This window comes from Arvicanthis niloticus, chromosome 1, assembly GCF_011762505.2.
Source record: "Arvicanthis niloticus isolate mArvNil1 chromosome 1, mArvNil1.pat.X, whole genome shotgun sequence".
NCBI lineage: Eukaryota > Metazoa > Chordata > Mammalia > Rodentia > Muridae > Arvicanthis > Arvicanthis niloticus.
In genome coordinates this window covers 149247064-149274077 of record NC_047658.1, presented here as the reverse complement: position 1 = coordinate 149274077, position 27014 = coordinate 149247064, and the positions used below count along the sequence as shown (strand labels likewise).

The following is a 27014-nucleotide window of genomic DNA, read 5'->3' as shown; positions in this document are numbered from 1 at the left end:
GGAACATTGTAAGAACTGGGCAGATGCACGCCTTTAATCCCAGCACTTGGGAGGCAGAGGCAGGTGGATTTCTGAGTTCGAGGCCAGCCTGGTCTATACAGTGAGTTCCAGGACAGCCAGGGCTACACAGAGAAACCCTGTCTCGAAAAACCAAAAACAAAAAAGAACTTGGCAGATGTATGGCATGGGAGAGTCTGAGGGAGTGGCTATTTTAGGTAAAGCAATAAAGACTACTCTTTGTATAGATCCCTGAAGGATGAAAATAAGGCACCCATGGGAGGAGCCAAGGAAGGCGCTGCTGTGTGCAGTCACCATAGAAGAAAGGAGATCTGGAGAAGTCAAGGAGGAGAGAGCAAAGTGGACTGCCATGAGTCAGTGGAGTAGAGATGAGACGGGCAGCGAACCACAGTAAGGTCAATGGGAAACACTGAGGGATTTCCCTGGGACCAGATCCAAGTGTTAAGAGATGACTCCGACTAACCTGTGCACAGCAGGATGTAAATGGCCGAGGTCATGGCAGCAGCCTAGATGGAATGCTGGCAACATTGTTCACCAGGAGAATGAGTGAGGAAGACAGACATGAAGACATGGGCAGACTGGGTGGGTAGGGTTAGTGGTAAGAGTGGATGAAAGGATCTTTCTTACAGTCTCCTCCCTTTCATGTGACCTCCAGGATAGTGTTCTCCTAAATCACATGAACGTCATACAGATTCCAGTGTGGGTTTTAATTCCCCAGGGCTGGGGTGTTCCCACCTCTCTACAGGCAAAGATGGACTGGTTTAAAATCTTTGCAAGAGATGTGACTTTTTATTAGCACTCTTGGGCCCAGAATATTGTGTCTTAGAAATTTATACCAGCATCATTCTCCTAACCCCAGTGGGTCCTGATCCTAATCTTGTCATGAATACACAAAGCCACCCTTCCTCATCATTTATTTTATGATTAAGATGTTCTTTCCAGGCCTCTACCCTGCATTTATTCCCATTTGGAATCCTTATCCCATGCTTCTTCCCGTTAGTGTCATCTGTAAACTTAATGATGACCATGTCTGTCTTTTAGCCTCCGGTCCTTAGAAACAATGTTCTATTTATTTTTAAAGTTGTGAGCAGATGGCCATACTACGTGAGCTCAGGCACTGAAATCTGAACCAAACCACTGGGAACAAAACTTGTTCTCTAAAACCTTGTGCTAAAGTATACATTACAAGACTTTAATGAAGGAGAAGGTGTTGTGATCCAAACAAAACCTACATCAGAGTTGAGCTGCTACATTTAACAGTGTGGTTACTGTGAGGCTGTGAGAGAAGTGGCATTTGTCTGAATGGCTTCTACACATCTCCATTTTGCAGCCACACCAAAATTGTAGTTTTTCTTATAGTTATGCAAATACCAGCTCCTAGTGGGAAGGGAAATAGAAGATCCTGTCTGTGTGGCCCAGCCTTCCACTCACTCACCTGACAGATCCATACATAGCTCCAAGTACTCTGTCCTACCTTTAAGGGTAAAATCATCATAGAAAACTAGAAGTAGAAAGTCTAGTTTTAGGGACTGTGGGCTTCTTGGCTGCAGAATTCTGGCAACTGTCATATTCCTGCTGTATAGAATAGCCAGGGTCTGTGTGATACTGGGACATATACCTTAGACAATCTGTTCTTAGATGGTTGTAAAAGCTGAACCTACAGAAGTATCTGGTGTGCCTTGGCCCCAATACTGATGCATCACAGCCAAACTTTACCAGGAACAGTATTCATGGTTGGTGTTAAAAGCTGCCAAACATTACCAAACTCATGCTGCCAAATTTTTGAGACCTTTTATGAAAGTTAAAAAAAAAAAAAAAAGATACCTCTTTCTACTAGTCTCTGCCTTCAGAGTTGCATGCCTCTGGCCCACCCCACTGTCCTGTTTCACTTCCTGTTCCTCTGAATTCAGAGACCACACACTTAGCTGAAGGTCACAACAGCAGCCCATGGGCTTGCTTTCCTTTCTCCATAATTTAATATAGTAGTTGGTTTTGTAATCAGAATAAAAACTTAATGAAGACTATTCTGAGATAGGCCACCCAGCTACCCCTCAGGATTTCCCCCAGGATCTCATTAGTCACTAAACCAACTCTCACCCTCATGCAAAAAAGCTTATGCAGTGGGTGATAGTTTATACCAACACTCACAACTGTTACAAGTACAGAGAATATGTGACTGGGGAATGTTTAGCTCTAACTGGGTCATCTCTATCACACCCCATTCCCCCTGAAGACTCAGAACACTGAAGAAGGAGACGAAATTTGGGGAATACTACCGCAAATGATACCATCTGAATATGTGAAGGCCACTGCACTCATAAACTCACAGCAGTTGTGATTCAGCACAAAACCTGCACAGGATCAAGCCAGTCTATGCTCCATGTGGAGAAGAAAGAGACCCAAGAGGCCACATGCCTAACAGAGGAGTTACTGACAGTTCATGGCCACAGAGAAAGGGAAAGTCAGTTCTCTTTAGGATGTGTCCCATGGTCAGTTGCCTGTGCTCCAGGGAATGGTACTCTATACCCATTCACATATGGGCAGCACAATTGGACCCCATGGGTTATAAAGAAGAAGAGGAGGAGATGGGGAAGGAAGAACTGATAATGGCTTACAGGTAGGAGTGGCAGTAAGGATCTTGTAGGAGATGGGTGCTGGGAACAGGGAGTAGATAAGATCTAGACACATTCACGAATGAAATTATCAAAAACTAAAAATTTTAATTGTTCTGATGTGTCTAATAACACAATGATATTGTGCTATGAGAGACACTGCTCACCCATCACACTCAGTTTTTAGCAGAGCAAATCCTGTTTCTGCTAGCTACCAGCTACCATGTTCTTTCTCATTAAAGGCTTTTCTAGCAAGCCATGGTAGTGAAACCTATAATCCCTGCACTTGGGAGATTGTGGCAGGAGGAACTCCAATTCCAAGGTTAGCCTGGAATACATAGCTAGACCTTGTCTCAAAATAACACCAACAATAATGGTAATAATAACAAAATCTTTCCTTTCATTGTAAAACAATAATCTACTTCAGATATTCTTATACAATAATATACTTCAGATATAATATTTCTATTAATCCTGCCTTCTCAGTAAGTAGCTCATAGGTCTGCTTATATATTTGGGAGTCTATGCCATTTGATGATGTCTTTAAAATGTGTAACAAGAAGGGAATATCATTGTGGCATAGAATTTAAGAAAAAATTGATTGGTCATGAAAAATGTAGAGCCTTTGCTTCAAAATAGTAACCAAACTGTGAAAATTTCATTCTTTCTTTCAGTCTCTCTCAGTTTGTTATGGTATTTTATTTGCTATTTAATTTTGTTCTAAGAAAAAAATATTAACTAGCCTTAATTTAGTGTTCATCTTTATGATGTGTATATGTTTTAATTGCTAATTTAAAAGCTTTAAATTATATGAAGAATTACCAAAACTACTCATATTGTATTGTCTACACTTACATACCAGTACTCTGAACTGCCGGACTCCCAAGTACAGAAGCGCTAAACAGAAAGGAACAGTATATGGCCCTTGCTTCTTGTGTTCTTCCATGTCCTTTTCAGCAAAGGTGATTAGCTGACTTTGGAAAATAGCATAAGAAAGAAAAGATGTGATAGGACTTTTTAGTCATTTGTGTCTCAGAATGTCGTCGCCTTCTCTATTCTGGGAAAGCTGTGACAGGAACAGAAGTGTCCCCTCTCAGGATTGTAAGCCCCTCCAGCCTCGCACACACTTTGCCGGGCACTCATTTGACTTTCATTCAGTTCCTGTGCATTATGGCACTGTTGTCACGGAGACTGGCGAACACTATCATGTCTTGGGCAGCGAGGGGCTTCAGACATACCATAGAAATTTCTGCTCAGAGGTACACTCATTGTCCCATTCTGTGCCACTTGCAAAAACAGTTCAATGATAAAATTATTGACCTTTCCCAGTGGCAGCAGCACAGTGGCAGCTAAGTTCAGTGCTCCTTTGAGCACAGGTCCCTCTGTGGGTGAACATGCCATGAAGACATCCCTGCAACTGAAGAAAGGTTATAGGGGTTGATGGTGTTGAGGAAACAATATTTTCCAGACACAACCTGCCAGTGAGCATGTGAACTCATAGAGACTGTGACAACATACCCAAGACCTGCAAAAGTTCAAACCAGACAAAGTCTCAACGTGGAGAAAGGGAGGTGGCCATGGAAGCTCAGCCCTACTGTTGACTTCTGGTTGCTCTGGGAGAGGGAACGTGTCCTAGTTAAGGTTTCCATTGCTGTAAAGAGACACCTTGAAAGAGTTGACCAAGGCAACTCTTAGAGAGGAAAACATTTAATTGGGGCTGGCTAACAGTCTTAGAGGTTTAGTCCATTTTCATCCTGGCAGAAAGCATGGCAACATCCAGGCAGACTTGGTGCTGGAGGAACTGAGAGAGTTATACATCTTGATCCAAAGACAGTCAGGAGAAGACTAACTCTTCAGCACGGGGCAGAATTTGAGCACTAAAAGCCCTCAAAGCCTGCCTACACAGTGACAAACTTCCTCCAACAAGGGTATTCCAACAGGGACACATTTCCTAACAGTGTCACTCCCTGTGGGCCAAGCATTCAAACACATAAGTCTATGAGGTCAAAGCTATTCAAACCTCCACAGAATGTCAGTTTTCTTCAGTGCAGAGAAACTTGATATATCAACCATATTCCAGTGCAGGCCTCAACCCCAAGAGCAGTTAACCAATACAAAGTGAACTCCATGTTGCGAGAGAGGGAGGGGGACATGAAGTTGGGTGAATAGGGAGGTTAATTAGGATCTGGGAGGAGTTGGAAGAAATGGATGAATATGATCAAGACACATTGTATGAAATTATCAAAAAACAAATACAACAATATTTTTAAAAAATAATTGGGAGAAAGAAAGCAGGAGAAGCAGAAACCATTGGCCCTGACAACGTATCCTATCAAGTTTTTGGTCCAACTTCTGTCCAAACATCTGAATTTTTATTTAGATCTTTTACTGTGAAAGAAAGGAGACAGAAGTAGACTGCCATTTTCTCATTATACTTGACAAGGAAGCTTCTGTGGGGAGAAAAAGAGAAATCAGGTAGTAAGCATACACTATGTATACTTCAATTGCTAATGCGTAGAAGAGATTTCTAAACATGTTTTCAATTTCCCTCATTTTACACTCATACTTCTAAAACAATTACTCACTTGTAAAACTTTGGAATGGTGTGGAAAGCGAACCTAGGATGAAACGTCCCATCCACCGTACTTTAGGAGAAAAGTGTAGCTTTGTACAATTTAAGGCTTGTATCACCGTGATTCCAGAAATGTCAGCATTATCAAGCAATGCAATTGCTTTATGGTAATGTCTTCATTCCAGATTCAATAAGCTATTTTCCAGCCTGAAGATTTCTAAAATTGGACTTTCCTTTGAACTTTGAAATCTTAACACAGTCTAAAGAATTTGCATTTTGTTTCATAGTAGGTTCCTATGACAAATTTGACGTTCCTTTCAACTTCTCCATCAACTGATATTTCCTTATGCAAACCTTATAAAACTATAATGATTCTCTTTAGTGTTTAATGATAGATTTTTTACTATTCAGGTGGTTGTACAGGAAAATGTTCAAGGTAGTTACTGAGATAACACTGTTGCTCTTAATTTGCACTTACTGTAGATATGAATTTTTTTGGCAAAAGTCTGCTCCAAAATATTCCCACCACTAACCTATAGTCATTTCCTGAATGGCAAAAACAAGGTGGTGGCTGGTAGTTTAACTGTAGTCATGTGCTATGCTCACCCAAGAGTGCTACTTGTTGGCCCTGGGTCAGCATCCTTATAGGAAGACTTGAGCCACACCCCAAAACAGCAAAGCGCTTTGGTGCCTCCTCTGGGGTCAGTTAGCCTTACAGTTAGTTAGCCTGGTAGAGCCATGGACAGGTCTTCACTCAGTGCCCACCCTCAGTTCTTGTCTTCATATCAGGGAGGTGCTAGCACGACACCACCCTAGACAAGAGTCAGCTGACTTCTCTGTAAACACATTTCCTGAGCTTTCCTGTCTGGCTCAGCTTCTGTAGCTTGCCTGGAAGACGGTGATTATAAAACCTCCTCTCTAAGCACCTTAAGATTAATTTTTCTACCTTAATCAAGTACTTTTGATGCAGAAAAGTTTGGGTGTTAAATGTAGGCAAAGCCTTTAAGGGGTGGAAAAGAACCACTCAGCCACAAGGGCCTATACTTCATTTGACACTTGAAGAATGAACCAATTAAGGAAGCAAGTGTAGAATATCAGGGCTCGAAAGCTCTGCTCAGAAACCTTACTGGGTCTTGAGCAACTAAAATCTGAGCTCTTCCAAGTATGAGACTGTTAGTTATGACTGTTGCTTCTATGCATGGCAAGGGTGGTGGTGGTGGTGGTGGTGGTGGTGGTGGTGGTGGTGGTGGTGGTGAGGAAGAGGAGGAGGAGGAGGAGGAGGAGGAAGATGAGGAAAAGGGAGGAGGAAGATGACGATGACATCTAACCAGGAAGCTAGCCGATACCTCATCCATTCATGTATAGACAAGATATGACTCTGCCCTGTCCTGACCTAAGACCTTGAAGCACACATGTAATTTCATTTGAAAGCTCCATTGCTCCCTCTGGATCTTTATTTTTCTGCCTACTCTTCTATCCTTTCCATGTGTTACCCTCCTCTCCACCACACATATGTCATCTTCTGCATGGTATCTCTTCATTGCTTAGCTGTTAAATTTTCTTATCTACCTTAAACCGCGCTGGCCCCATCATTGGTTCTTTTGAGAATATATTCAAATATGACATATATGGACAGGGGCATTTACAGAAAAAATCGCTATTAATGGCAACATCATTGAATATGTTAAATGCAGCCCACTAGCCAGGCACTAGGCTGTTCCCTTTACACATAGTGCCCTGTTAATCTTCAGCCTGTTGCGTTCAGGTTCATGTATTATCTTACTTACAGATGAGAACTCTATGGCTCCAAAGTACCTACGGGGGTGCGGGGGGGGGGGGGGGCAGTCCTCCCTAGAAAGTGCTGAAGCTGAACCTGTTTGCACGTCTAACTTCAGTTACTGTCACCCATGTTAGAGCTTGCTTAGAGGATATCTTCTCAGAGAAGCAGAACCTCAGCAGCCCTGAGGACATTCTCCCTGAACGAGCTTGTGGCCCTCACACCCAGTCTCTCATGCTGCCTTCCCAAGTCAATTCTGACCAAACTTGGTACAAAGGTGTGAGTCATATCCAAGAACCTCCCTGACTGTCTTAGCATTGCCCACCTACCTGCCTTGTGCTCTGAAGAGAGCTAAGTAAATATTGTGGGGCACTAGACTCTGGAGGGAGGTATCCCCTCGTGCCTTCCACCACAGTAATCAAACACTGAAGGAAGAAAACAAAAGCAGGAACTGGCTCTTTGCTCCAGTGAGTCAGACATTTTCCCAGGCTTCATCAACTGCCCGCCACAGTCAAGCGAGGAGAGTTTTTATGGTTTTGGAACATGAAGCTTAGCACAACTGAGTGGCTTACAGTGAGCACAAGTGAGTGAGCTGGAACTTGTATGCGGCGTTCTGACTCCAGAGCCCTAGATTTTCTGCCACCGTGGAGAATGGACACGGCAGCCAGAACAAAGTGCTCCAAGAGGCAACCCGATTGCAAGGGCAAACGCTACGACACAAGCACCTCATGCTTGAAAACTTTACTTGGCTTAGATAAATGGAAAGGAATTCTTAAACAAGCAATAACAAAAGATTAGACATCTCTACATATTATCTTCAAATATGAAATGTTAAGAGACACTTTCTTCCCTCCACCACCCCAAGCAAAAACAGGTCCTCAACTCAGGCTTGCGAGAGTACACATTCATAGGATATTCTAGGATGTTTGGGAAGGGGACAGTGTTTTCTATTTGCCTCTCTGTAGGTCGGTGACTCTCTGAGTGGGGAGGTGAGGGTGTGATCTTTCTCCACTGGAGACAATTTGGCAGTTGTCAAAGACATTTTGGGGATTACAACTAGGGAAGAGGTATGCTAATGTACAGTTGGTGCAGGCCAGTGCACAGCTCAGCACTCACCATAAGCATCACCTGTCCCATGTTGTCAGTGCTGATGATGAAACAAAGGGCATATATTAGCTTAGGTCCTTGTGAGTCTAGAGAAAGGACTGCTCCTGTTGTAAGATGCTGGGTCTTCGTTGGTTTGGTATGAGTTGGGTTGGGTTGAACTGAGTTTTCAGACAGGATCTCTCACTATGTAGTTGAAGATGCTTGGCCTCAAACTTAGGATCCTCCTGCCTCAGTCCCTATGTTTTAACATGTTGGGCTTGCCCCTGCATTCTTTGTAACTATGTTAGAACCAGGAATCTCTCAAGAAATCAAGGAGACTCTGAAATTTGACAACCCCGGAAAAAAAAAATAGAGATTCCTTACTACTCACCTGCCTTCCTGCTTAGTTATACTTTTAGAGTTGAGAATTTTTGACTGCCTACTCTTTTCCTCTTCACTAAATAATTAATTTTTAAATTTGTCTGAAATGGCTTTTTGTATTTTGGACCCCTCTCCACACAGTGAAGGTTTAGACAATGACCTTCACACCTGGAGAGCTGGCTCTGCTCAAAATAAAGAGCCGAGAAGAGCTCGTGCCCTTGGAGACAGTGCGGGCAGGAGGAAGGCTTTCGCCTCTTGATTTCTCAAGTACCTCGTTCAGCCAGTGAATTATTCCCTTCCGTTCTACTGCATCTCACAGAGGCCTTCAGAGGAGGGGAAAGAATGAGGCTGCTTCGTAGCTGGAAGCAACAGTGGCTCTGAAAGTGAAGATGAAGTCTGAGCGAAGTCACTAATTCACCAGATAAGACATTTCCCTTGGGCCAGGCGGTTACTTCATTGAGTAGGCTGTCACTTCTTGATCCTAAAAAACAATTCTTTTTACAATGTGAGGATCGTTAATAAGGAACTTTATCTGCTTGATTTTATACATGCATCCATTCAACATTTATAAGACCTAGAGTGTATCTAAGCATTGGGTTTTTAGCTAGGACTACAATTTATCAGTTAAATAAACCACTTTATGTCTCCGGCCTTTGGTATCTTCGTCTATTAAAAAGAGCAAATAGTTATGACTGTTTCCAGAACTCACTGGAATTTGTGCACAGATTGAGTGTATCTTGAGCATTCAAGAAACATTCATTAGCCCACTCTATGGAGAGAACCACAGCTTTCCACTGAGTGAAATACAAAAGAAATCCCAACCCCAGTTTAGGTATTGAGGGAGTCTTCTCTGTCATTTCTAGGAGACAAAGTCTCACAGCAGACTTCCTGGTCCTCTGGCTCTTACAATCTGCCTTCCCCCCCCCTTTTCCTTGATGTTCCCTGAGCCTTAGGTACAGGAGTTGTATTGATGATGTATCCATTGGGGCTGGACTCCTGGTGCATTGATCTACACATTGTATTCAATTGTGGTTCCCTGTAATGGTCTCTGCTTGCTGAAAAGAGAAGCTTCTTTGACAAGGGATGAAAGCTACATTTATCTGTGGATATAAGGATAAGGTTTAGAATGAAGCTAGTAATTTGCTAGTAAAGTAGCAGCGGTGGGTTCTCCTCTAAGATCTATGACCTCACTAGCCCCTTTAGTACCAAGCATTATTTCCCTTCTGTTGAAATGGCCTAAGTCCTGTCAGATAGCTGTTGGTTACCGCCAAGACGTGAGTGCCACTATTGCACCTTAAGTCCTATCAGATAGCTGTTGGTTACTGCCAAGACATGAGTGCCACTATTGCACCTTTGGTATCTTACAGCACTAGACAGTGTTATGGTTTATACTTGTCAGCTGGATAAGACTATGGCTTGTTCCTTCCCTGGACAGCTCCCATAGTACTTTCTGGTATTATGGAAGCTAGATTACGGGAAGAAGACTTTAGGTTATATTTAACTTGAATTATTTGAATCCTATGTCTTATGTGTGGTGTCTTCAGCAATGGAGGCTTACCTTTGACCCCTAAGTAGTCAAGGGAAGCAGCAATAGCTTATATTGTTTTGAGAGTCTCTAGACTACTTTTAGGAATAGTTGAACTACTCTTACCAACTACTCAAAGGGAGGTTTCTCATGCCTGATACTCACTAATCTTTTTTTAGGTAGTTTATGACTCTTGCGGGGAACATTTTGAGCCCTAATGGCATAACTTTAAGGTGTGTGTGGGGGGGGTGTAGTGTTGTATAGTTATATGTATTATGTGATTTTAAGTAAGTATAAAATAATGTAATTCCTTGAGGCTTTATCGAACAACCTTAGTGTCATTTGTCCCTCCTCCTTCCTATATTGACCTCCTCCCTCTGCCCCAGTTAAATCCCTCTCCCGATTTTCCTGTTTTCCCCTTCATATCACTTATATTCTGCTAGGCCCCTCTTAAGTCCCTACCACTGTAAGCCTTTTATAATTTCCTGGTTTCTGCAGTTACTGTGTTACATACTCACACCTGAAGATATGGAGCTAGGAACTACCTATATGTGCTGAGAAGGATTCCTATGTCCTCACTGAAGGTGCCCCATGGAGGCCCTAGGAACTACAGATGAGAGAGAATGTTCTACACTTGTCTTTCTGGGTCTGTGTTACCTCAGTCAATATGATCGTCTCTGAATAATCTATGGTTTCACTTTCTTTACAATGGAATAGTACCCATGGCATATATACCACATTTTCATTGTATACTCATCTATTGCAGGACATATAGGCGGTTTCTGTGTCCTAGCTGTGGTGACTAGAATGGCAGTGAGCATGGCTGAGCAAGTTTGTCCAGAGTAGGATGTTGAGTACTTTGGGCACATGCCAAGGAGTGGTATAGCTGGGTCATCTGGTGAATGTATTTCTCAAGTGCCTGTACCACTTTGCACTCCCACCATCAGTGAGTGAGGATTCTCCTTCCCCCGCATACTCCACAGCAAATTCTGTCGGTTGTTTTGATTGTATCCATACTGACTGGTAAGATGAAATCTCAAAGTTGTTTTAATTTGAATTTCTCCAATTTATCAAGGACGATGAAACACTTTTTTGAAGTATTTTTAGCTATTTTTATTTCTTCTATTGAGAACTATCTATTCAGGTTCCTAACCCATTTTATTTATTCATTTAGTCACTTTACATCCTTATTGCATCCCCCCTCCTTCCAGTCCCACCCTCACATAACACTACTGAGTTCCCCTCAGGTTTTAATCCCATTGACTCTTGAGCCAGTTAAGATTCTGTGATGATAATGAGGGAAAGATAGGAAATCTTTTTAGTGTTTATATTATTTTTAATTGGTGGGGGGAGAACAGGCATGTGCCTGTGCTTGACCAGAGACTTCAGATCACCTGACATTACAAGTGTTTGTGAGCTGCTTTGTGGATGCTGGGCACCAAATCAAGAGAATCCCTGAGAAGAAGAGAGATGAAGTAGGAAGTAAAAGCAGAAGCACCATGGAGTCTAATGACAGTACCTATGAATGGCATGGCTGCACAGAAAAAGCTCCAAGCACTTGGTCACATAGCAGCTTGGTCACTCCATTCAGTTTTCAGATTCCCTGAAGAAAAAGATCCAACTGGCTCAATATTGTCACCCACCTCAAAGGAGATCGAAGTAACAGTGCATGATCACAGCTGAACTGTCGTCTGAAAGAAAACTATGTGCTGTAGCCAAGAGGGGACAGATAATATGTACACATCAGCAAAGTAGCCACAACCATCCCACAGATAAATCTTTGTGCATGCACACACACACACACACACACACACACGTGTGTGTGTGTGTGTGTGTGTGTGTGTGTATATATATATATATATATATATATATATATATATATATATATATATCCCTTGCTTAGAAATAAATTGTGAGGTGTAGAATTATTGAATCAAATGTAGATGTCAACTTGAGGGTTTATAAGTGTTCCAAACAGCAGGACATGTTTTCTTAGCTTTCTAGATCTTAGTCTAATCTGCTATCCAAGTTCTTGAAACAAGAATAGTTCAAGAGGCACTTTTACCTCAACTGACTCACCCATTACATGTGTTCTGGGCAATTTTACAATAAAATTATTAGTTCTATCTTTGGATCTTTGGATCCAGAGCAGACAGTGTCTCACCTGCCTTCATCCAATAACATAAAACCCAAAACTTTGAACATAAAAGGCAAGATATAAAAGGGTGAGAGGAAGGATTGTGAACCCCAAAGGGGATAGGAACTCCACAGGAAGACCAACAGAGTCAACTAACCTGGACCCAGGATTTGAGTGATATTTATATATTGCAACATTAAGAAAATTATTTCTCTACTTTTGTTTCTTTAAGCAAGCATCCATAAATTCTTCAGTCAGAAAAACAATGTTTCTTCTGAATTTCCAAAGGGATACAAGTGTTCCCTGCTCATGTGCTATTTTATTTAGTTAGCTCATTTTACAGAGAGATGTCTTCATGTGTCTTTGCCAACTAAGTCTCTAGAGGTCAGGAAGATGTCTTGTTCATCTTTACAACTCCTAGGGTGGATAGATAGAATGCTAGTATACCACTGATACACACTTAGAAAATGCTTGTAACACCAAAAAATCAATTAATGTATCCACAGCTTCATTGAATTGGTCAGAGCCTAATGCTAATTCTAGCTCCCTCTTTCTCCTCCTCTGTCTGTAATATATCACTAGTCTCAGGGGCATACAATTAAACAAGCTAGTCTGCAAGCCCTACTGGCACACATTGTCAGAACTAAGATCTACCAGATCCCTAGGTCTAGAAGCCAAACTCCAAGTTCCGGCCCATGCAGATGCAGGGAAATAACAGAGGCATCTGGGCAGATTCCTAGGATCCTGTTTACTCAGCATGTAGTCCAGAAAGGGATGCTAACTTAACAGAAAGGAATGCTAACTTAAGAATGGGGTGTGTGCCCTTGGAAAGAATAGGGCAGAGCTTGGCCCTCTGAAGCAGGGGTCTCTTTGTCTGGTTCTAAATTTTTGTATCTATTAAGCTTGATAAATAATGAATGGATAAAGACAAACCCTGAAAAACCATGCAGTGGATTCATATACATAAAAATTGATTTAAAAAAAGAAGAAGAAACCAGAACTGGGACTGGAGAGATGGTTCAGTGGTTTAGAGCACTGACTGCTCTTCCAGAGGTCCTGAGTTCAATTCCCAGCAACCACATGGTGGCTCACAACCATCTGTAATGGGATCTGATGCCCTCTTATGGGGTGTCTGAAGACAGCAACAGTGTACTCACATACATAAAATAAATAATTCTTTAAAAAAAGGAAAAAGAAGAAAACTAGAACTGAACCTTAGAGGTATCTGACTGTAGTCATCACTTGTTTCTCTTTGATGCTGTTTCTTATGGATATATTTTTACCTATTTGTTCCTGGTAAAATTTGGCATCACCAAGCTTTGTTGCATCATGGGTAGATTAGAAGGAGATGGGATTGTACACAGAAGGGAAACACTGCTATAGTTGCCAAGCAACCAGTTGCCATTCTATCTTTCAGAGTCTTAAAATATGAATGTTTCAAAGCCATGAGTCCTCTTCCATACTTGTTTTATGTATCCAACCAATCATTCGTCCTATCAATGATACTATGTCCTAAATATATGTCATATTACTGTTCTCTAATATAACTTCCTTAACCAAACCATGATCGCCATTCTTATAAATTAACTCCTTAGTCGTTTTCTTCAATCCATTTTATTTGTAGTTGTAAAAGCCAACTTGATAAATATAAACTAATAATTTATTTGTTCAATTTCTTCAATCCATTTTATTTGTAGTTGTAAAAGCCAACTTGATAAATATAAACTAATAAAATAATGTCACTGTCTCTGCCTCACTCCATAATAATAACCTTTTCATTTATTTTAAGGTGACATGTGGTCACCTTTAGGTGACCCTTAGTATCCCTTAGAATCTTGAGAGCTGGCTCTGCCATCCTCTTTTTGGGCCACTCTTGCCCTTGTTTGGAAGGCCAGTGAGACTGCACTGGTCTGCTTCCAGGCCTTGACACACTGAACTCCTTCCTATCCCAGGGTCTTTGAGCTCTCTCACACTCATGTCTTATTCTCTCTCCCTTGTGTCTTCAAGCCTTAGCTCCCACTCTGTGGGAGGATCCGCTGCTGCCATAGACTGGATCGGGCGCCCTGCTGTAGGTGCTCACTGACTGCTGCCCTACTCTTGCAAGTATTTCTATCAGAGCATGGCTAGTAATTATCCTAAGCTTCAACCATATGGGGAGGTACCATTCCAGAGCCTTAAACACAGTGGGTATTCCACAGTTCAATCTCAGCACCTCTCCTCTGCACTGGGCTGTAGGGATTGGTGTGGTACTTTCAGACCTCAAGGATACAGCTCAGCAGTTAATCTAAAAAGCTCTATAGTCCTCTGTCAGTTTCTCTTTTCCTATTTGTTTTGGTTCAACTCATTCCATACACTTCCTTGTCTTCCTTTCAGACAACAATTGACTTTTTGACAAATACTGAGTGAAAGAGAAAGATTTAAAACCCCTGTCACCGTCATGTCACCTGCTATTAGTTTTCCCTCTCCAGCCAATAAACGGACACAATTTTTCTTCAGTCTCTCATGCCTGATACATTTAAAGAATGTCTGTGTCTTTCTTTGTCCCTTGGAAGCTGTAATGCATTCTTTCCTTTGGAAATTTCTCACTGTTGACATAAAAGGTCATAGAATTTTCTTTGCCCATTAATGACTCTTACTGTCTGAGAGCTTCTGCAGTGTCCTCTCATCCGTGTCTTTATCATCATTGTTTTTATACATACATGTATGTACCACTTTTCTTTGATATATACTAATATATATATATATATTCTGTTTTTTATGTTATTCCCTTAAAAATTATGTGGAATCATCGCATTTGTATATGTTTACTGTGATTGTGTAAATAGAATGTATTCATTTAAGAGAAAGTGAGAGGGAAAGGAAAGAAGGAGGAAGAGACAGGGAGAGAAAACATATATGATTCTGTGGGAAAGTGGTTTTCACAAGGGAACAGTGAGGGCAGAGAAGTGAAGAGGGAAGGGGGGAAGGGGAGAAATAGGGGAAAGATGGGGTAGAGATGAGGGAGAGATGGGGAGGACAGAGAGGGGGGAAAGATGGGAGAGAGACAGGGAGGGGGAAGAAAGAGGGAGAGGAGATAGAAGGAAGAAGGGGAGAGATCCAGTACAGATTTTTTGGTTTTATTTTTTTCTGTTTTGTTTTTTGTGTCTATCTGTCTGTCTGTTTTAAAGATAGGCTAGGTAGAGGGAAGAAAGGCAAGAATGAAAAGGTTCATGATGAAAGTTCCCACCCTCGACTGACATGCCAGTCACAATCCTCCAATCTCCAAGAAAGGAGATGAATGGCATCACTGTAACCTTGGAGATGATTGGCATCACTGTAACCTTGGAGATGATTGGCATCACTGTAACACATTCCTTTTTGCAGCAAAAACAGTTCAGAGATGGAAGCCTGTAAGCAAGTCCACGATACTCTCTGTCTAAAGAAATTGCAGATAACAACCCATTTGTGTGATTTTATTTGTTGTATTTTATATATTTTCTAATACATTATTTACCACATACAACTTTCAGTAGAAAACAGTGCAAAAAGTTACTATGAGTCTACCATCCAAACAGAAGTAACCAGAGTTCCTTCCCATCAGCCTGAGTTACTCTGCTTTCCTGTTCTCCTGGCTCTTGCCATCCTATCCAAGGGCACCATGCTATGTTCCTCAGCCTGTTGCACATGTACACATGTACATATGTACTACCTATGTAGTAATACCATCTTAGAACTTATGTATATAAATTACCTTTAAACTGTGAGCTTGTGGTGAACTGACACTTTTAAGAGTAAAAAGCAAATAGTAGCCTTCAGTGTGTGAGAAAATCCATAGCCATTGCCTGGGCCACACTCTTCTTTCCCAGGACAAGTTGCCCTTGAGTTGAGTTGGGTGGAAAATGAAGGCTTTGGCAGTGAGGCAGTGTTTTGGAAGTGAAAGTGAGGAGCTCCTTCACAAAGGACATCAATAGATGGACAGGCAGACAGGAATGCAGAGGCACTTTGAAAAGTGCCTTCTCTACAAATGGAAAATCGGTGAATCTGCCAACAGAGCAAGTTTGAGGCTTAGCACTGAATTCTCCTCGTTGCTATGCTTACTACCCAGTCATCATTACTAGAACACTCTGAAAATATTTTTTTAATGTCATGGTCTGAGCTTCAGAAGCTTCGATGTATTTCCCAGTAAAAAATTTTTGTTATAAAGGATAAAAATAATCTAATAGAAAAAAATCATGTAATTGTGACAACTTCTTTATCTTCAGAGCAGACAGAAATATAGGGAGAGAGACGCCACCTAAAAGTTGTTAGTCCCTATCATACTTATAAATTAAAATCTTTTAATATTATAAAATGTAAACTCTCTTCTTTAGAGTTATGAATGTACCCTGTCTCGAAAAACAAAAAAACAAAAAAAAAAAAAATAGAGTTATAAATGTATTGTAATTCCAAAGTCTCAACAGATTTGGTTTAGGTATGGGATAATCCAATCCTAAAAACTGTTTGAGCAAAGCTCCCTATAAACCAAGCTTGTCCTGAGAATGAAATAGGATAACTTGCTCTAGCAGATTTCAAGCTGGAGTATAGAACAGTGGTCACCAAGACAGTGTGGTGGGATTGTAAGGCAGGAACCACACGTTTACATATACAGTGATCCCTGGCATAGACTCAGCCTAAAACAACTTAAACAACAAACACTAACTAAGTGTAATGGGAAGGGGAAAATATGGTTTCAAGAGGCTGCAACATTGTTAGATTCAGAGTCAAAAACAAAAATCACAGACAGGGAAAAAAACAGTAACATAGGATACATTTACAAAGCAGAACAGTAAAAAGTGTCCCTGAAGAAGAGCTGATGACAGTTCTCCTAAAGATTCTACCACATTAAAGCTCCTAAAAGATGATCTTGGGAAAGTCAAGAGCTAGATATGGTAACGAAATAGACAAATCAACAAATCCAAAGTCTAAAAGGAGGCCAAGCAGAAAGTCTGGGTCTGAGAGGCACAATCACTGAAGTAATTCAGTACATGAAGATTTAACTATTATAAACACCCATATACTTAATAACAGACCATACTAGTTTGAGGGTGGAGCTGGAAGAGCTGAAAGGAGAAGCAGACAGTTGTACAGTTACAGTGGAAGATGTCAGTGCTTTATCCATAACAGAGAAGACATCTAAAGATAAGATCAGTAAGGAAGCAGATGGCCCAGACCACAATAAATCAAGTAGGCCAAACAGAATTCCACCCAACAGCAGCAGACACATCATTTGCATTTCACCTGGGACATTTTTCAAAATACATGAGGCCACAAGTTAAATCAAACATGATATGTACATAGAATGGGACATGATTCAACCTTAGAAAGAATGGAGATTCAGTGTGTACAACATAGATGAGCCTTTTGGGTATTATGCGATATGAAATAAGCCAGTCATCCAAGGCAAAATTCATGAGTCACTTACATGAGATGCACAGAAAGCAGAATAGTGGTCACCAGGAGCCTGGGGGAGAGGGAATGAGGTTAAAGTTTAATGGGTGACAGTTCTGTTTTACAGCATGAAGAGTTGTGGAGACAAACTGTGGCGGTGTTATATGATACTATGAATGCACTCAACTCCTAAGCTACTCAGTTCTAACTGGCTAAGATACAAATGTCTGTGTGGATTTTGCCATGCTAAGAAAGCTAAAGAAAGGGCTGGAGTTACTAGAAATAACCATCACCATCTTTGATCCATCCATCGCAAACTCCTCAGAGCCTCATCCAGGGTCCTCTTTCTTGGAGATGGTGTGGCATTTAGCTACCCCACAGTACAAAAGGACTACTTAAAGTTAGGATGACTTGCTATAAGTTTAACTTTATCATTAATAATGATAAAGAATACTTATGTTGATATTTCTGAAGTATATTTTTTACCTTTCCATGTATTTTGAGATTAAGCAATATTTTTTCCTAAATGTTGCTTTTTTTGCTACAGATATACCTTACCTCTGTTGAAAATTGTCATAGCACAAAGACCATAGCCATACCTAAATACAAAACTGAGATCAAACCTATCTAGCTTTTTCAGATTTTCTGAATAGAAAGCCAAGTGTTTGTGATAAGACGTTGGAAGGAAGAGTAACTTTTTTAAAGGAGCAGATTGGGTTGGAATTGGAAAGGCAGTGTTGTGCTTGTGCTCTAAACTGTATGGATCATAAGTTATGTCACAGTTGCTCTCTATGCTAAAACTAAGGGTCACTTCCAGGAGTCTGTGTCCACAGAATGTTTGCCTGTAAGCTTCCTTGTACCTTTATACAATGTAACTTTCTATTTCTCAGACTAAGTAAGTGTTGCACCAATGTTGAAGGAAAATATGCCCCTATTTTTTGTGTGGGCGACTACTGACCAGTTTTGTGACCTCATGTGTACCTTTGAGCCTTCTGAGCCCAATTTTCTATCTATAAAATAGAAAACATGTCCAACTAGAAGAGAGATTGTATCATGCCAAACTATTAGTAGCCAATTTACAGTTTATTAAACTTTTATTATTTTTAAGCATATTATAAGTCAGATAGGAAACAGATATCCTATTGGAACCTGATTGATCATGAATAAAACACTCAAAAATTATAATCAAGTAAGAGTAAATTAAAGAAATTAAAAATTATTGATGTAATTAAAAATGTTTCAAACATTTACATTTTAATTTAACAGCCATTCTAAGGCCACTTAAAAATAATTAAGTTAAACAGTTGGATAGGGCTAAAAGGCTGCTATTAGAGCAGATGTAAAACTATTGACAAAGGTTCTTTGAGATATTTGTTCTGATTTATAAAATGTAGTAGACATTTTTAGGCTAATGATGTTATAAATGTTCACACAGTTTAAACACACACATGCACACACACACATATGTGTGTACATGTATACGCATGTACACTCACACACACACACATATCCCCAAGAGCCTTCTGCCAGGAAAGATGAACACAGTGAAGACCACTTGATGTCTTTAACACTAAAGAGTCTGTCCTGAATTCAAGAATTTGTAGTGGGTCTTACATGGATGAGTTATAAACACTGAGTTCATACACAGTACAAATGTCAGTTATATGTTGTGTCAAATACAGACACAAGATGTGGTAACAGTAAATACAACCAAAGTTAAGATAGTGGGAGACAGACTTTTGTAAGCTTAGACACATGTTGACTACAGAGTGGATATTTATTAATTGGTTATAAGTTCTCTTTAGGAACATTCTTTTTTCATCAAATATTGAAAATAACCAGGAATTAGAATTCTGTGCAAACTTTATTCTGTTTGTTTTTCTGACTCTGGAATGGAGACCTCAGCATAGCCCCCATACTGGAGAAGCTTCATCTCCCTCACCTTTGTAACAGTCCTCAGGGACAGTATTTGGAGAGTGATATTTTATATTCTTAAATTGGTGACATCCTAAGGACTAGAAATCCTATTCCCCAACTTCAGAGAAACCACAAACCAGCATGAAAATGAAGCCACAGGAAGTAAACTTGGAAATGTAAGCCAGTCACCCCAACTGGTTATTTCGTTTGTGAAGAACTTGATTCATTTGGTCATATGCTGTTTTGAGTCCACGTCAGTTAACTCTTCCCCACTTAGTCAGTGAAAAGGTTGTGTTAGGAAGGGCTCTCTTCATCATCAGCCAGCAGCCAGCTCCTCAGGAGGGTAGCCATACCCGGCAGGAAGTAGTTTCTGACCTGTGTTGTGTTTTCTCAGCACACCTGAATGTGCCTTGTCTCCCTGACTCTCCACCTCTCCATTCTCCTCAGGACTATTGGCTTTCTCTCCTTTACAAGCGTCTGATCGGTCCCAAAGTCCTGGCAGTGCATGTAGCTGGGCTCCAGCGGAAGCCTCGGCCGGGAAGAGTCATCCGAGACAAACTAAGGATCTATGCTCACTGCACAAACCACCACAAGTAAGTCCTCACACACGAACAGTGGGTGAAGGTCACCCAATAGCAGCCCCTCTTAGAAAGCCAGGGTACTGGGACCCTTCAAAGCCCACCTTTGTTCATTTGGTCGTCATTGAGTATTGCCTCTGTGGTCGGCATTCTCTCTGCAAGTTGCAGAGGACTGATAGCTTTTGGTCAAGTGAGCCTTTCATCTCTAGGATTTACTCAGGAAGGGGTCATAGGATGCTACTTGTTCAGTCTCTTCCTCAAGCAGCAAAGGTTTATTGGGCACTTTGGCTGTGCCAGTTGATGCGATGCCCACAAAGACTTTGTGTGTGTGTGTAACCTGAGCCAAGACAAGAGGCTGCGTCTCACGCTCTAACCCATCACAGAGCTTAAGAGAATAAGTGGCTGTATCTGCGACACAAGAGCACCTAGCCTAGACTGGTTGGTGTCCCACTAGGTGTCTGGAAAGAAGTGACCAACGAGAAGCACACTAGCTTCAGGGACAGTTTCCATATTTCAGAGACCTCAGCTATGTTAAGTGTTAAAGAGCTGTGGGAAGGGGATTCTGAAAGCATCATAACCTACTGTGGTGCTGAGAGCTTAGCCGTCTCCTTTTGGCCTTAAGTACTGGGTACCAGCACAGTTCTCTTTAAAACAGGTAAGTTAATTACTAGTAAAGTTTGGCAGTTTTTTCTTTTTAAGTTTAAAACATACAAACCATAGGGGAAATTTTTTTAAACTGGATCTAAACCAAAGACCAACTGGTCAGCTATGTCTTACATCACTTCCTGTTTAAGGCAGAGGAGGTTACCCTGGGAAGAATTCTTTCTCTTACTACAGAGAAAACCTGGGGGCAGGGACTGCTTCCTGGCTTCTGTCGGCCCTCCATCCAGGGCCTATCAGGGCTGATCAAGGGGAGGGAAGCACAAAGAGCTGCTGTGGTCGGATTACACCATATGTTCCTTCTCTGGCCTTGAGGAGACAGAAGCCAAGCCTGTTCATTCCTCATGATAAGATGCTTTCAAAGACTCACTGTAAGCAGAGGTGGGCGCCAGGGGCTGTTGTCTTCCCTGTAGATACAAGTGCCTATTGTAGGGGAGGGAACGCTGTCTTGGGGACAGGCCAGAAGCTTTCATCATCCCATTTGCTCAGCAGGAAGTTCTGTCCCTTACCTGACAGTGACTGACTGCTTTATGGCCTTGTCTGGAATTATCTGATCATCATACAAGGCAACATTGTATTCCTTGTCTATGGCAGGTCCTGAGGCAACCACCCAAAAGGTGGACCCCCAGCCTCAAGAGGGAAAAATTGCTCTTGGCACCTTCTGTCCCTATTGGAATACGCACCAGTCTGTGGCCTTTGTAATAGCACTCTGCATCCTGGAATAAGGCAGTAATGCCTATATGTGCCGAGAAGGATTTCTATGTCCTCACTGAGGGTGCCCCATGGAGGCCCACCCCAGGGCTCACACTAGTGTTCATGGCCGTTCTCATGAGAAGGTCTCACATCCTGACGGTACCTTGAACTTGGGGCCAGTGATCCTGTATATATTCTTTTTATCTGATACCAGTGACAGACATGAAAAAAATCTTGTAAGTGCCTGGTGCATACATGAACTGTGGTGCCCCTGATGGGCTGTAGTTCTAATTCCTGCATATCACATCAGCCCGGGAAGGGTGCATAGTAAAATGGTGTAGAATTCTCTCATTCACTATCATGAGACCTCCAACAATCCCTCCCTGCCCCAACCACTCCCCCACCTCTGTGGAAGCCAATCAGAACCTCTTGAAAGGAGTCCCACCAAGCTCCTGTCAAAATAACCTCTCCTTCTCCTCATTAAAAGAAAGAAGAGTTTCATAAACTATGCTACAATAATGATAAGAACCAAGTTAAAGGTCTTTTTCATTCCTTCAAATATGTAAGGAATGGATACCTTGGCCAGCTGAGGTTACACATCTCCTCCTTCCACAAAGAAAAGCAAGACACCTGCTCCCCCCTCTGAGAAGCCATGGATCCTGTCTTGTCTCACAGCCTCCCCAGTTAGAAGCAACACTACCAACTGAGGCACTTAAGTTTAGTTGTGGCCAAAGACAAAACTACAGAATCATCTCATAACGGACATGTTAGCTTCATACTCATCATCCTTGACCAACAGTCTGAAATAAATGTTCTAGATTAAAACAGGAGCTTATGCTGCCTGTACTTCCATAACCTTCTAAAGTTCTGCAGGCTCTGTGCATCCCCTATATGTAAGAAGTTCTGCAGGCTCTGTGCATCCCCTGTATGTAAGAAGTTCTGCAGGCTCTGTGCATCCCCTGTATGTAAGAAGTTCTGCAGGCTCTGTGCATCTCCTGTATGTAAGAAGGCCTGCAGGCTTTGTGCATCCCCTGTATGTAAGAAGTTCTGCAGGCTCTGTGCATCCCCTGTATGTAAGAAGTTCTGCCCCTGTATGTAAGAAGTTCTGCAGGCTCTGTGCATCCCCTGTATGTAAGAAGTTCTGCAGGCTCTGTGCATCCCCTGTATGTCAATGATAGCCTTCATGTTGCCGAGCTTTTTATTTGAAAAATGTTCTTAGAGATCAACCAGCCTTGTGTCCCACAGAGCATAGCCATCCCTTTTATATCTCCCTGATAGTCATGTGTCACCTACTTGGATGCCTCCATGTCTCTCATGCATTATGGATCCTTTCCGACCTCGCAGAGCCTAATCCCCTAAAACTGATTTAGGAGATGTGGGGTTCTCACACCAACACCAGCAAGTGCCTCTGTCCTTGTCTGAAGTTAACCAGTCATACGGTGCTGGCAGACCTTCCATTCCCTGCAATCAAGTGTTGACAGAAAAACTGTTTGTGGCCGTTCTGCTGAGACTATGTATGTTTCTGGGGTGGAGCTGAGGTCCTCAGCCACACTCAGAACCAACTGAAACCTAGTGGATGTTGAAGCAAAATTGAGCCTTTTGGGGTTCAAATTCGTTTATTATTGGCAAAACATGACTTCCTGTTTTTCAGAAGAAGTTTTTTTTAAAAAGCTCATAAAAAAGGTTCCTGAGGTTTCTTGGACATCAAATGACTCTTACAAAACAATATTTTGATGAGTTAAGTGTAAATGAATCAGAAACATGTGGATTAAATTTCCCTTAAAATACACAGGGGCTTTGAAATTAAGGGGAAAAATGTTTGGCAAAACAGGGCCTGACTTTTACCAAACCCAAAACCTTTGAGTTAGATTGGAGACAATGGACCAACGACATTCTCAAGCACATTAACCTTCGCTGGCAGTGACCAGTGACTGAAGCGCATCACCCCCTCCTTTTCCCAGACTCCCCGCTTCACTGGAGATGTTTCTAGAACACGACTGTTTTCTGTCTGGAACTCAAGACACACCTCCCATCTGACATCTCCCACCTCCTATATCCAGGATCTTCCCATTCCAGCATCCCTCCTCTGACTCACTTCCTCCTCCTCCCATGGCAACAAAGAAAAGATGTCAGGCAGGAAAAGAACAGCCAGAAAAGATGAACTCCAGATACATGGGTTGGCTGCTGGTGAAAATGTCTCACCACAAGTGAGATGCAGAGCAGGACAGGCATTCTACCGAAACAGCTTCTCTCCAAAAAGAGACATTTGCTAAGATAACCAAAGGCCACCAGAACTAGACATCAGGCATTAAAAGTGGCAAGCTGACCAGGCCTCCAGACCATTTTCTAACAGATTACATACTCCTCCAGGATCGGTTGCATGTGGACAGAGATCATACATTCTTCAGGAATCTGAATTCTCAACACAGAACTCTAGGTTTATGTGGGAACCCCTTCCCAAGAATGTGTCATTGTAGCCAAAGTCCTCTGTTCCATGCCCTTGCCTATCAACCAAGCAGAGTGGTGAGTAGCTAGGGCAGTCTTCATTACCAGTTCCTACCTATGAGCTCCATGAGTTCTTTGAGAACCTGTTCAATTAGGTCCCTGGGCTGTGCTGGTTTGTCTCTCCCAGGAGAACTATGTACGTAGAAATCAAACCATTGCCAAGCAGCTTGGAAGGACAGCGTTCCCTACAGCAATGCTGTGTTTCAGGTCTCCCTCCAAGCCACCAGTTCCTCACATCCCACCCTTCTTCCTGCAGTCTCCAAGGGCACATTCTGCCCCAGCCTGCCAAGGAGAAACTCGTAAATGCAAGCACGTGCTTTTCTCCTCCTCCACTGCTGGCCTTTAAAACGATTGTTTAATAGTAGCTTGCAAAAGGGTTTACTGTGGTCTGGCTGAATTGATAACCACCCATGCCTATTTTGCTCACACTCTGAAGCCCACAGTACCCATAGCTAATGATGTCTTCATCCGTCTTGTACGTAGCTCAGCTAAGCTGAGATCCCACCTATAGAAATGAGCTGATATTCTTTTCCAGTGACAGTCACTGCCAACGCAACCGCTAGTATCCTTCTTCAAAACTCGAGCCTGCTCAAATCAATTGGTGTTCTCTTCTAAATCATTTGACTGCAAACGCTAATTTATGTGCTGCAGGGGATTGGAATGGAATGGAGGAAGGACTGCATAGGGGAGCCATTTAATGATTTATCAGAACACAAATGCAGACCTCCAAGAAGCCTGAACACAACAGTGTACCTTCTTACAGATGTACCGGGGGAACATCTGATACATAGCCAGGAGGATATTCTGGGAGTCCTTCTCATAACCTCAGCGGTTTTGGTCTAAGATTGTAGTTCTCAAACCCAACTCATCAGCCAAATATCTTGGCAAGATCTTAATACAGATTCCCAGGCCTCGAGCCCAAATGAAGAGAACCCTAAAACCTGTACTTTAAAATTCCTACGTTATCCTACCAGCCTGCCTTTGGCCGCAAAACTCTCACTCTGCCTCTGTAAGAGCAAAGACTAGTGACCTAGGAACCCAGGGATTCCATATCTGCAGGCAGCATTTTCCTCTGGGCAAAGTTGTCTTAGCGTTTCTCTGAACTCTTTTGAAAGCTGGGCTGGGTCACTTTTTCTGTTTCCTCTCATTAACCCATCCAGATGGGGCCCCACGGGACCTCTTAGAAACTAAGGTCTTTTTTCCTACAGAGAGGGAAATCACTACTGCTGTGCTGATACACACAGAAAGGTTCTCCTTGCATGCGGCATATATTCTCCCCTGGTTCAAACACCCTGCTCTCACCTAAAGGGATTCTAAAATGGGGGCTGGGCAAATGAAAGAACACTGCTTCAGTATGAGCAGGGATATAAAATATAACATCATGATCCCATCTTCTCTTGGGTTGGCAAAGATATTTTAAAAGATAAATACCCAGTGTTCTTAAGGGCATAAAGAAATGGGTACTCTTCAAACAGAGCTGGCAGAAGCAAATTCTTATAAACTGTCTAAATGGTATCAATGTTATTAAAATATGTGTATTTATCAGAATAAGTGATGTTGCTATGGTTTACAAAAAAAAAAAAAAAAAAAAAAGGAGGGGGGGTAATCACCCAAGACCATTAATATGACTCAGTGAATAAAGCCATTTGCTATCCCTAGTTATTATCTGAGTTTGAGCATCAGGACCAAAAACAATCTTAGGAGTGCACAAACCCAAATGGCTTCCAGTAAGAAGATATATCTCTCATTCACACTCCCTGTACGCCATGGGGCTCAGCACCCAGGCCTTTGTGACAAACACTGTCAAGCTGGGAATGGTGGCATTTGTCTGTCATCCCAGCACAGGGGAGGCTGAGGCAGGATGCTCACAATTCAGTGACAGTCTGGGCAACATAGCAAGGGATTGTGTCTGCAAAAGTAAAGACTAAGCAACAAGATGCTTCCATTCATCCCCTAGCAGAGGCAGCAAGCATACCATTGAATGGACAGTTCCTCAGCGTCTGCCCAGACGTCTGAACATGTCCACCCACATCACACTAGACACAGCAGGTCATGGAATCACTCTGGAGTAGAAGGGCACAAGGATATAAACTCTCCTCACAGGGAGGGACACCACAGGAAAGACTCGGAACTCTGCTGAGGAATCATAGGATGTTCAAACACCTTGACCCAGTGATTCCAGCATTTAAGAATTTTACCACCAATAATAAGCATGATACACAAAAAGTTTATGTAAAATTAAGGCTTTTGTGAAATAATTTATAATGGCAAAAAATTAAAAACAACATGAGTCCATAAAAGTGGTGGATTGGCTAAATAAATTATTTTACATTTCCATGACTAGAAATTCAGCATTCCTATAGAAGTGAAAGAAACTGTAATAACACAAGACCATGTATGCACTAGCTGGAAAGGGCGATGGAGATAGTTTGATCCTATAATCAAAATGCTTTATAGATCATTCTCAAAGAATTAAAATATTGAATGTTCACCAAAATGTTGTACTATTTCCAGATTATATAACTATAGGGAATTTTATTTTACCTCTTTGTTTCTTTTTTCCTGGGTCTATTTTTTTTCTATTTGGCAGTCATCATATCTTACTTTCAATGTGTGTGTGTGTGTGTGTGTGTGTGTGTGTGTGTGTGTGTGTGTGTGTTAATAATCCCAGTACATTTAAAGAAGCACAGGGTGGAGTGGAAGGTGGGTACCTTCTCTTTAGGAAACTGCAAATAACCAGGTATCCCCATCCCAAAGGTCTCTTAGAATGATCCATAAAATGAAGGCACTCTTCTAGGGTGGTCCTGTTTTGTACAGCCTGTAAATTATTAGGAACATCTAACTGACCACTTTGTCTCGTCTTCTCCCGCTCCTCTCTCTGTCTCTTGAACTCAGCCACAACTATGTCCGTGGCTCTATTACACTTTTCATCATCAACCTACATCGATCAAGAAAGAAAATCAAACTGGCTGGGACTCTCAGGGACAAGCTCGTGCACCAGTATCTGCTGCAGCCCTATGGGCAGGAAGGCCTAAAGTCCAAGTAAGTGCCAAGCTGGAATTAGCTGAGGAGGAGACCTGTGGGCAGGAGAGGCAACATGGTTGCTACTCACTCACTGGGGCTCAAAGAGGTAGACAGGGATAAGCA

At 41.9% G+C, this 27014-nt stretch overlaps 1 protein-coding gene across 4 annotated transcripts in view; it reads left to right on the top strand.

Annotated features, from left to right (window-relative positions):
- Positions 1-27014, top strand: part of Hpse2 (heparanase 2 (inactive)) — a 574766-nt gene that overhangs the window by 530161 nt on the left and 17591 nt on the right. For 3 of the 4 annotated variants that reach the window (XM_034509671.2, XM_034509663.2, XM_076921689.1), the window contains 2 exons: positions 19879-20024; positions 26763-26909. In XM_034509671.2, the coding sequence (XP_034365562.1) occupies positions 19879-20024; positions 26763-26909 (293 nt within the window). The remainder of the gene's footprint in view (positions 1-19878; positions 20025-26762; positions 26910-27014) is intronic. The other variant, XM_076921673.1, reaches the window with a different exon arrangement.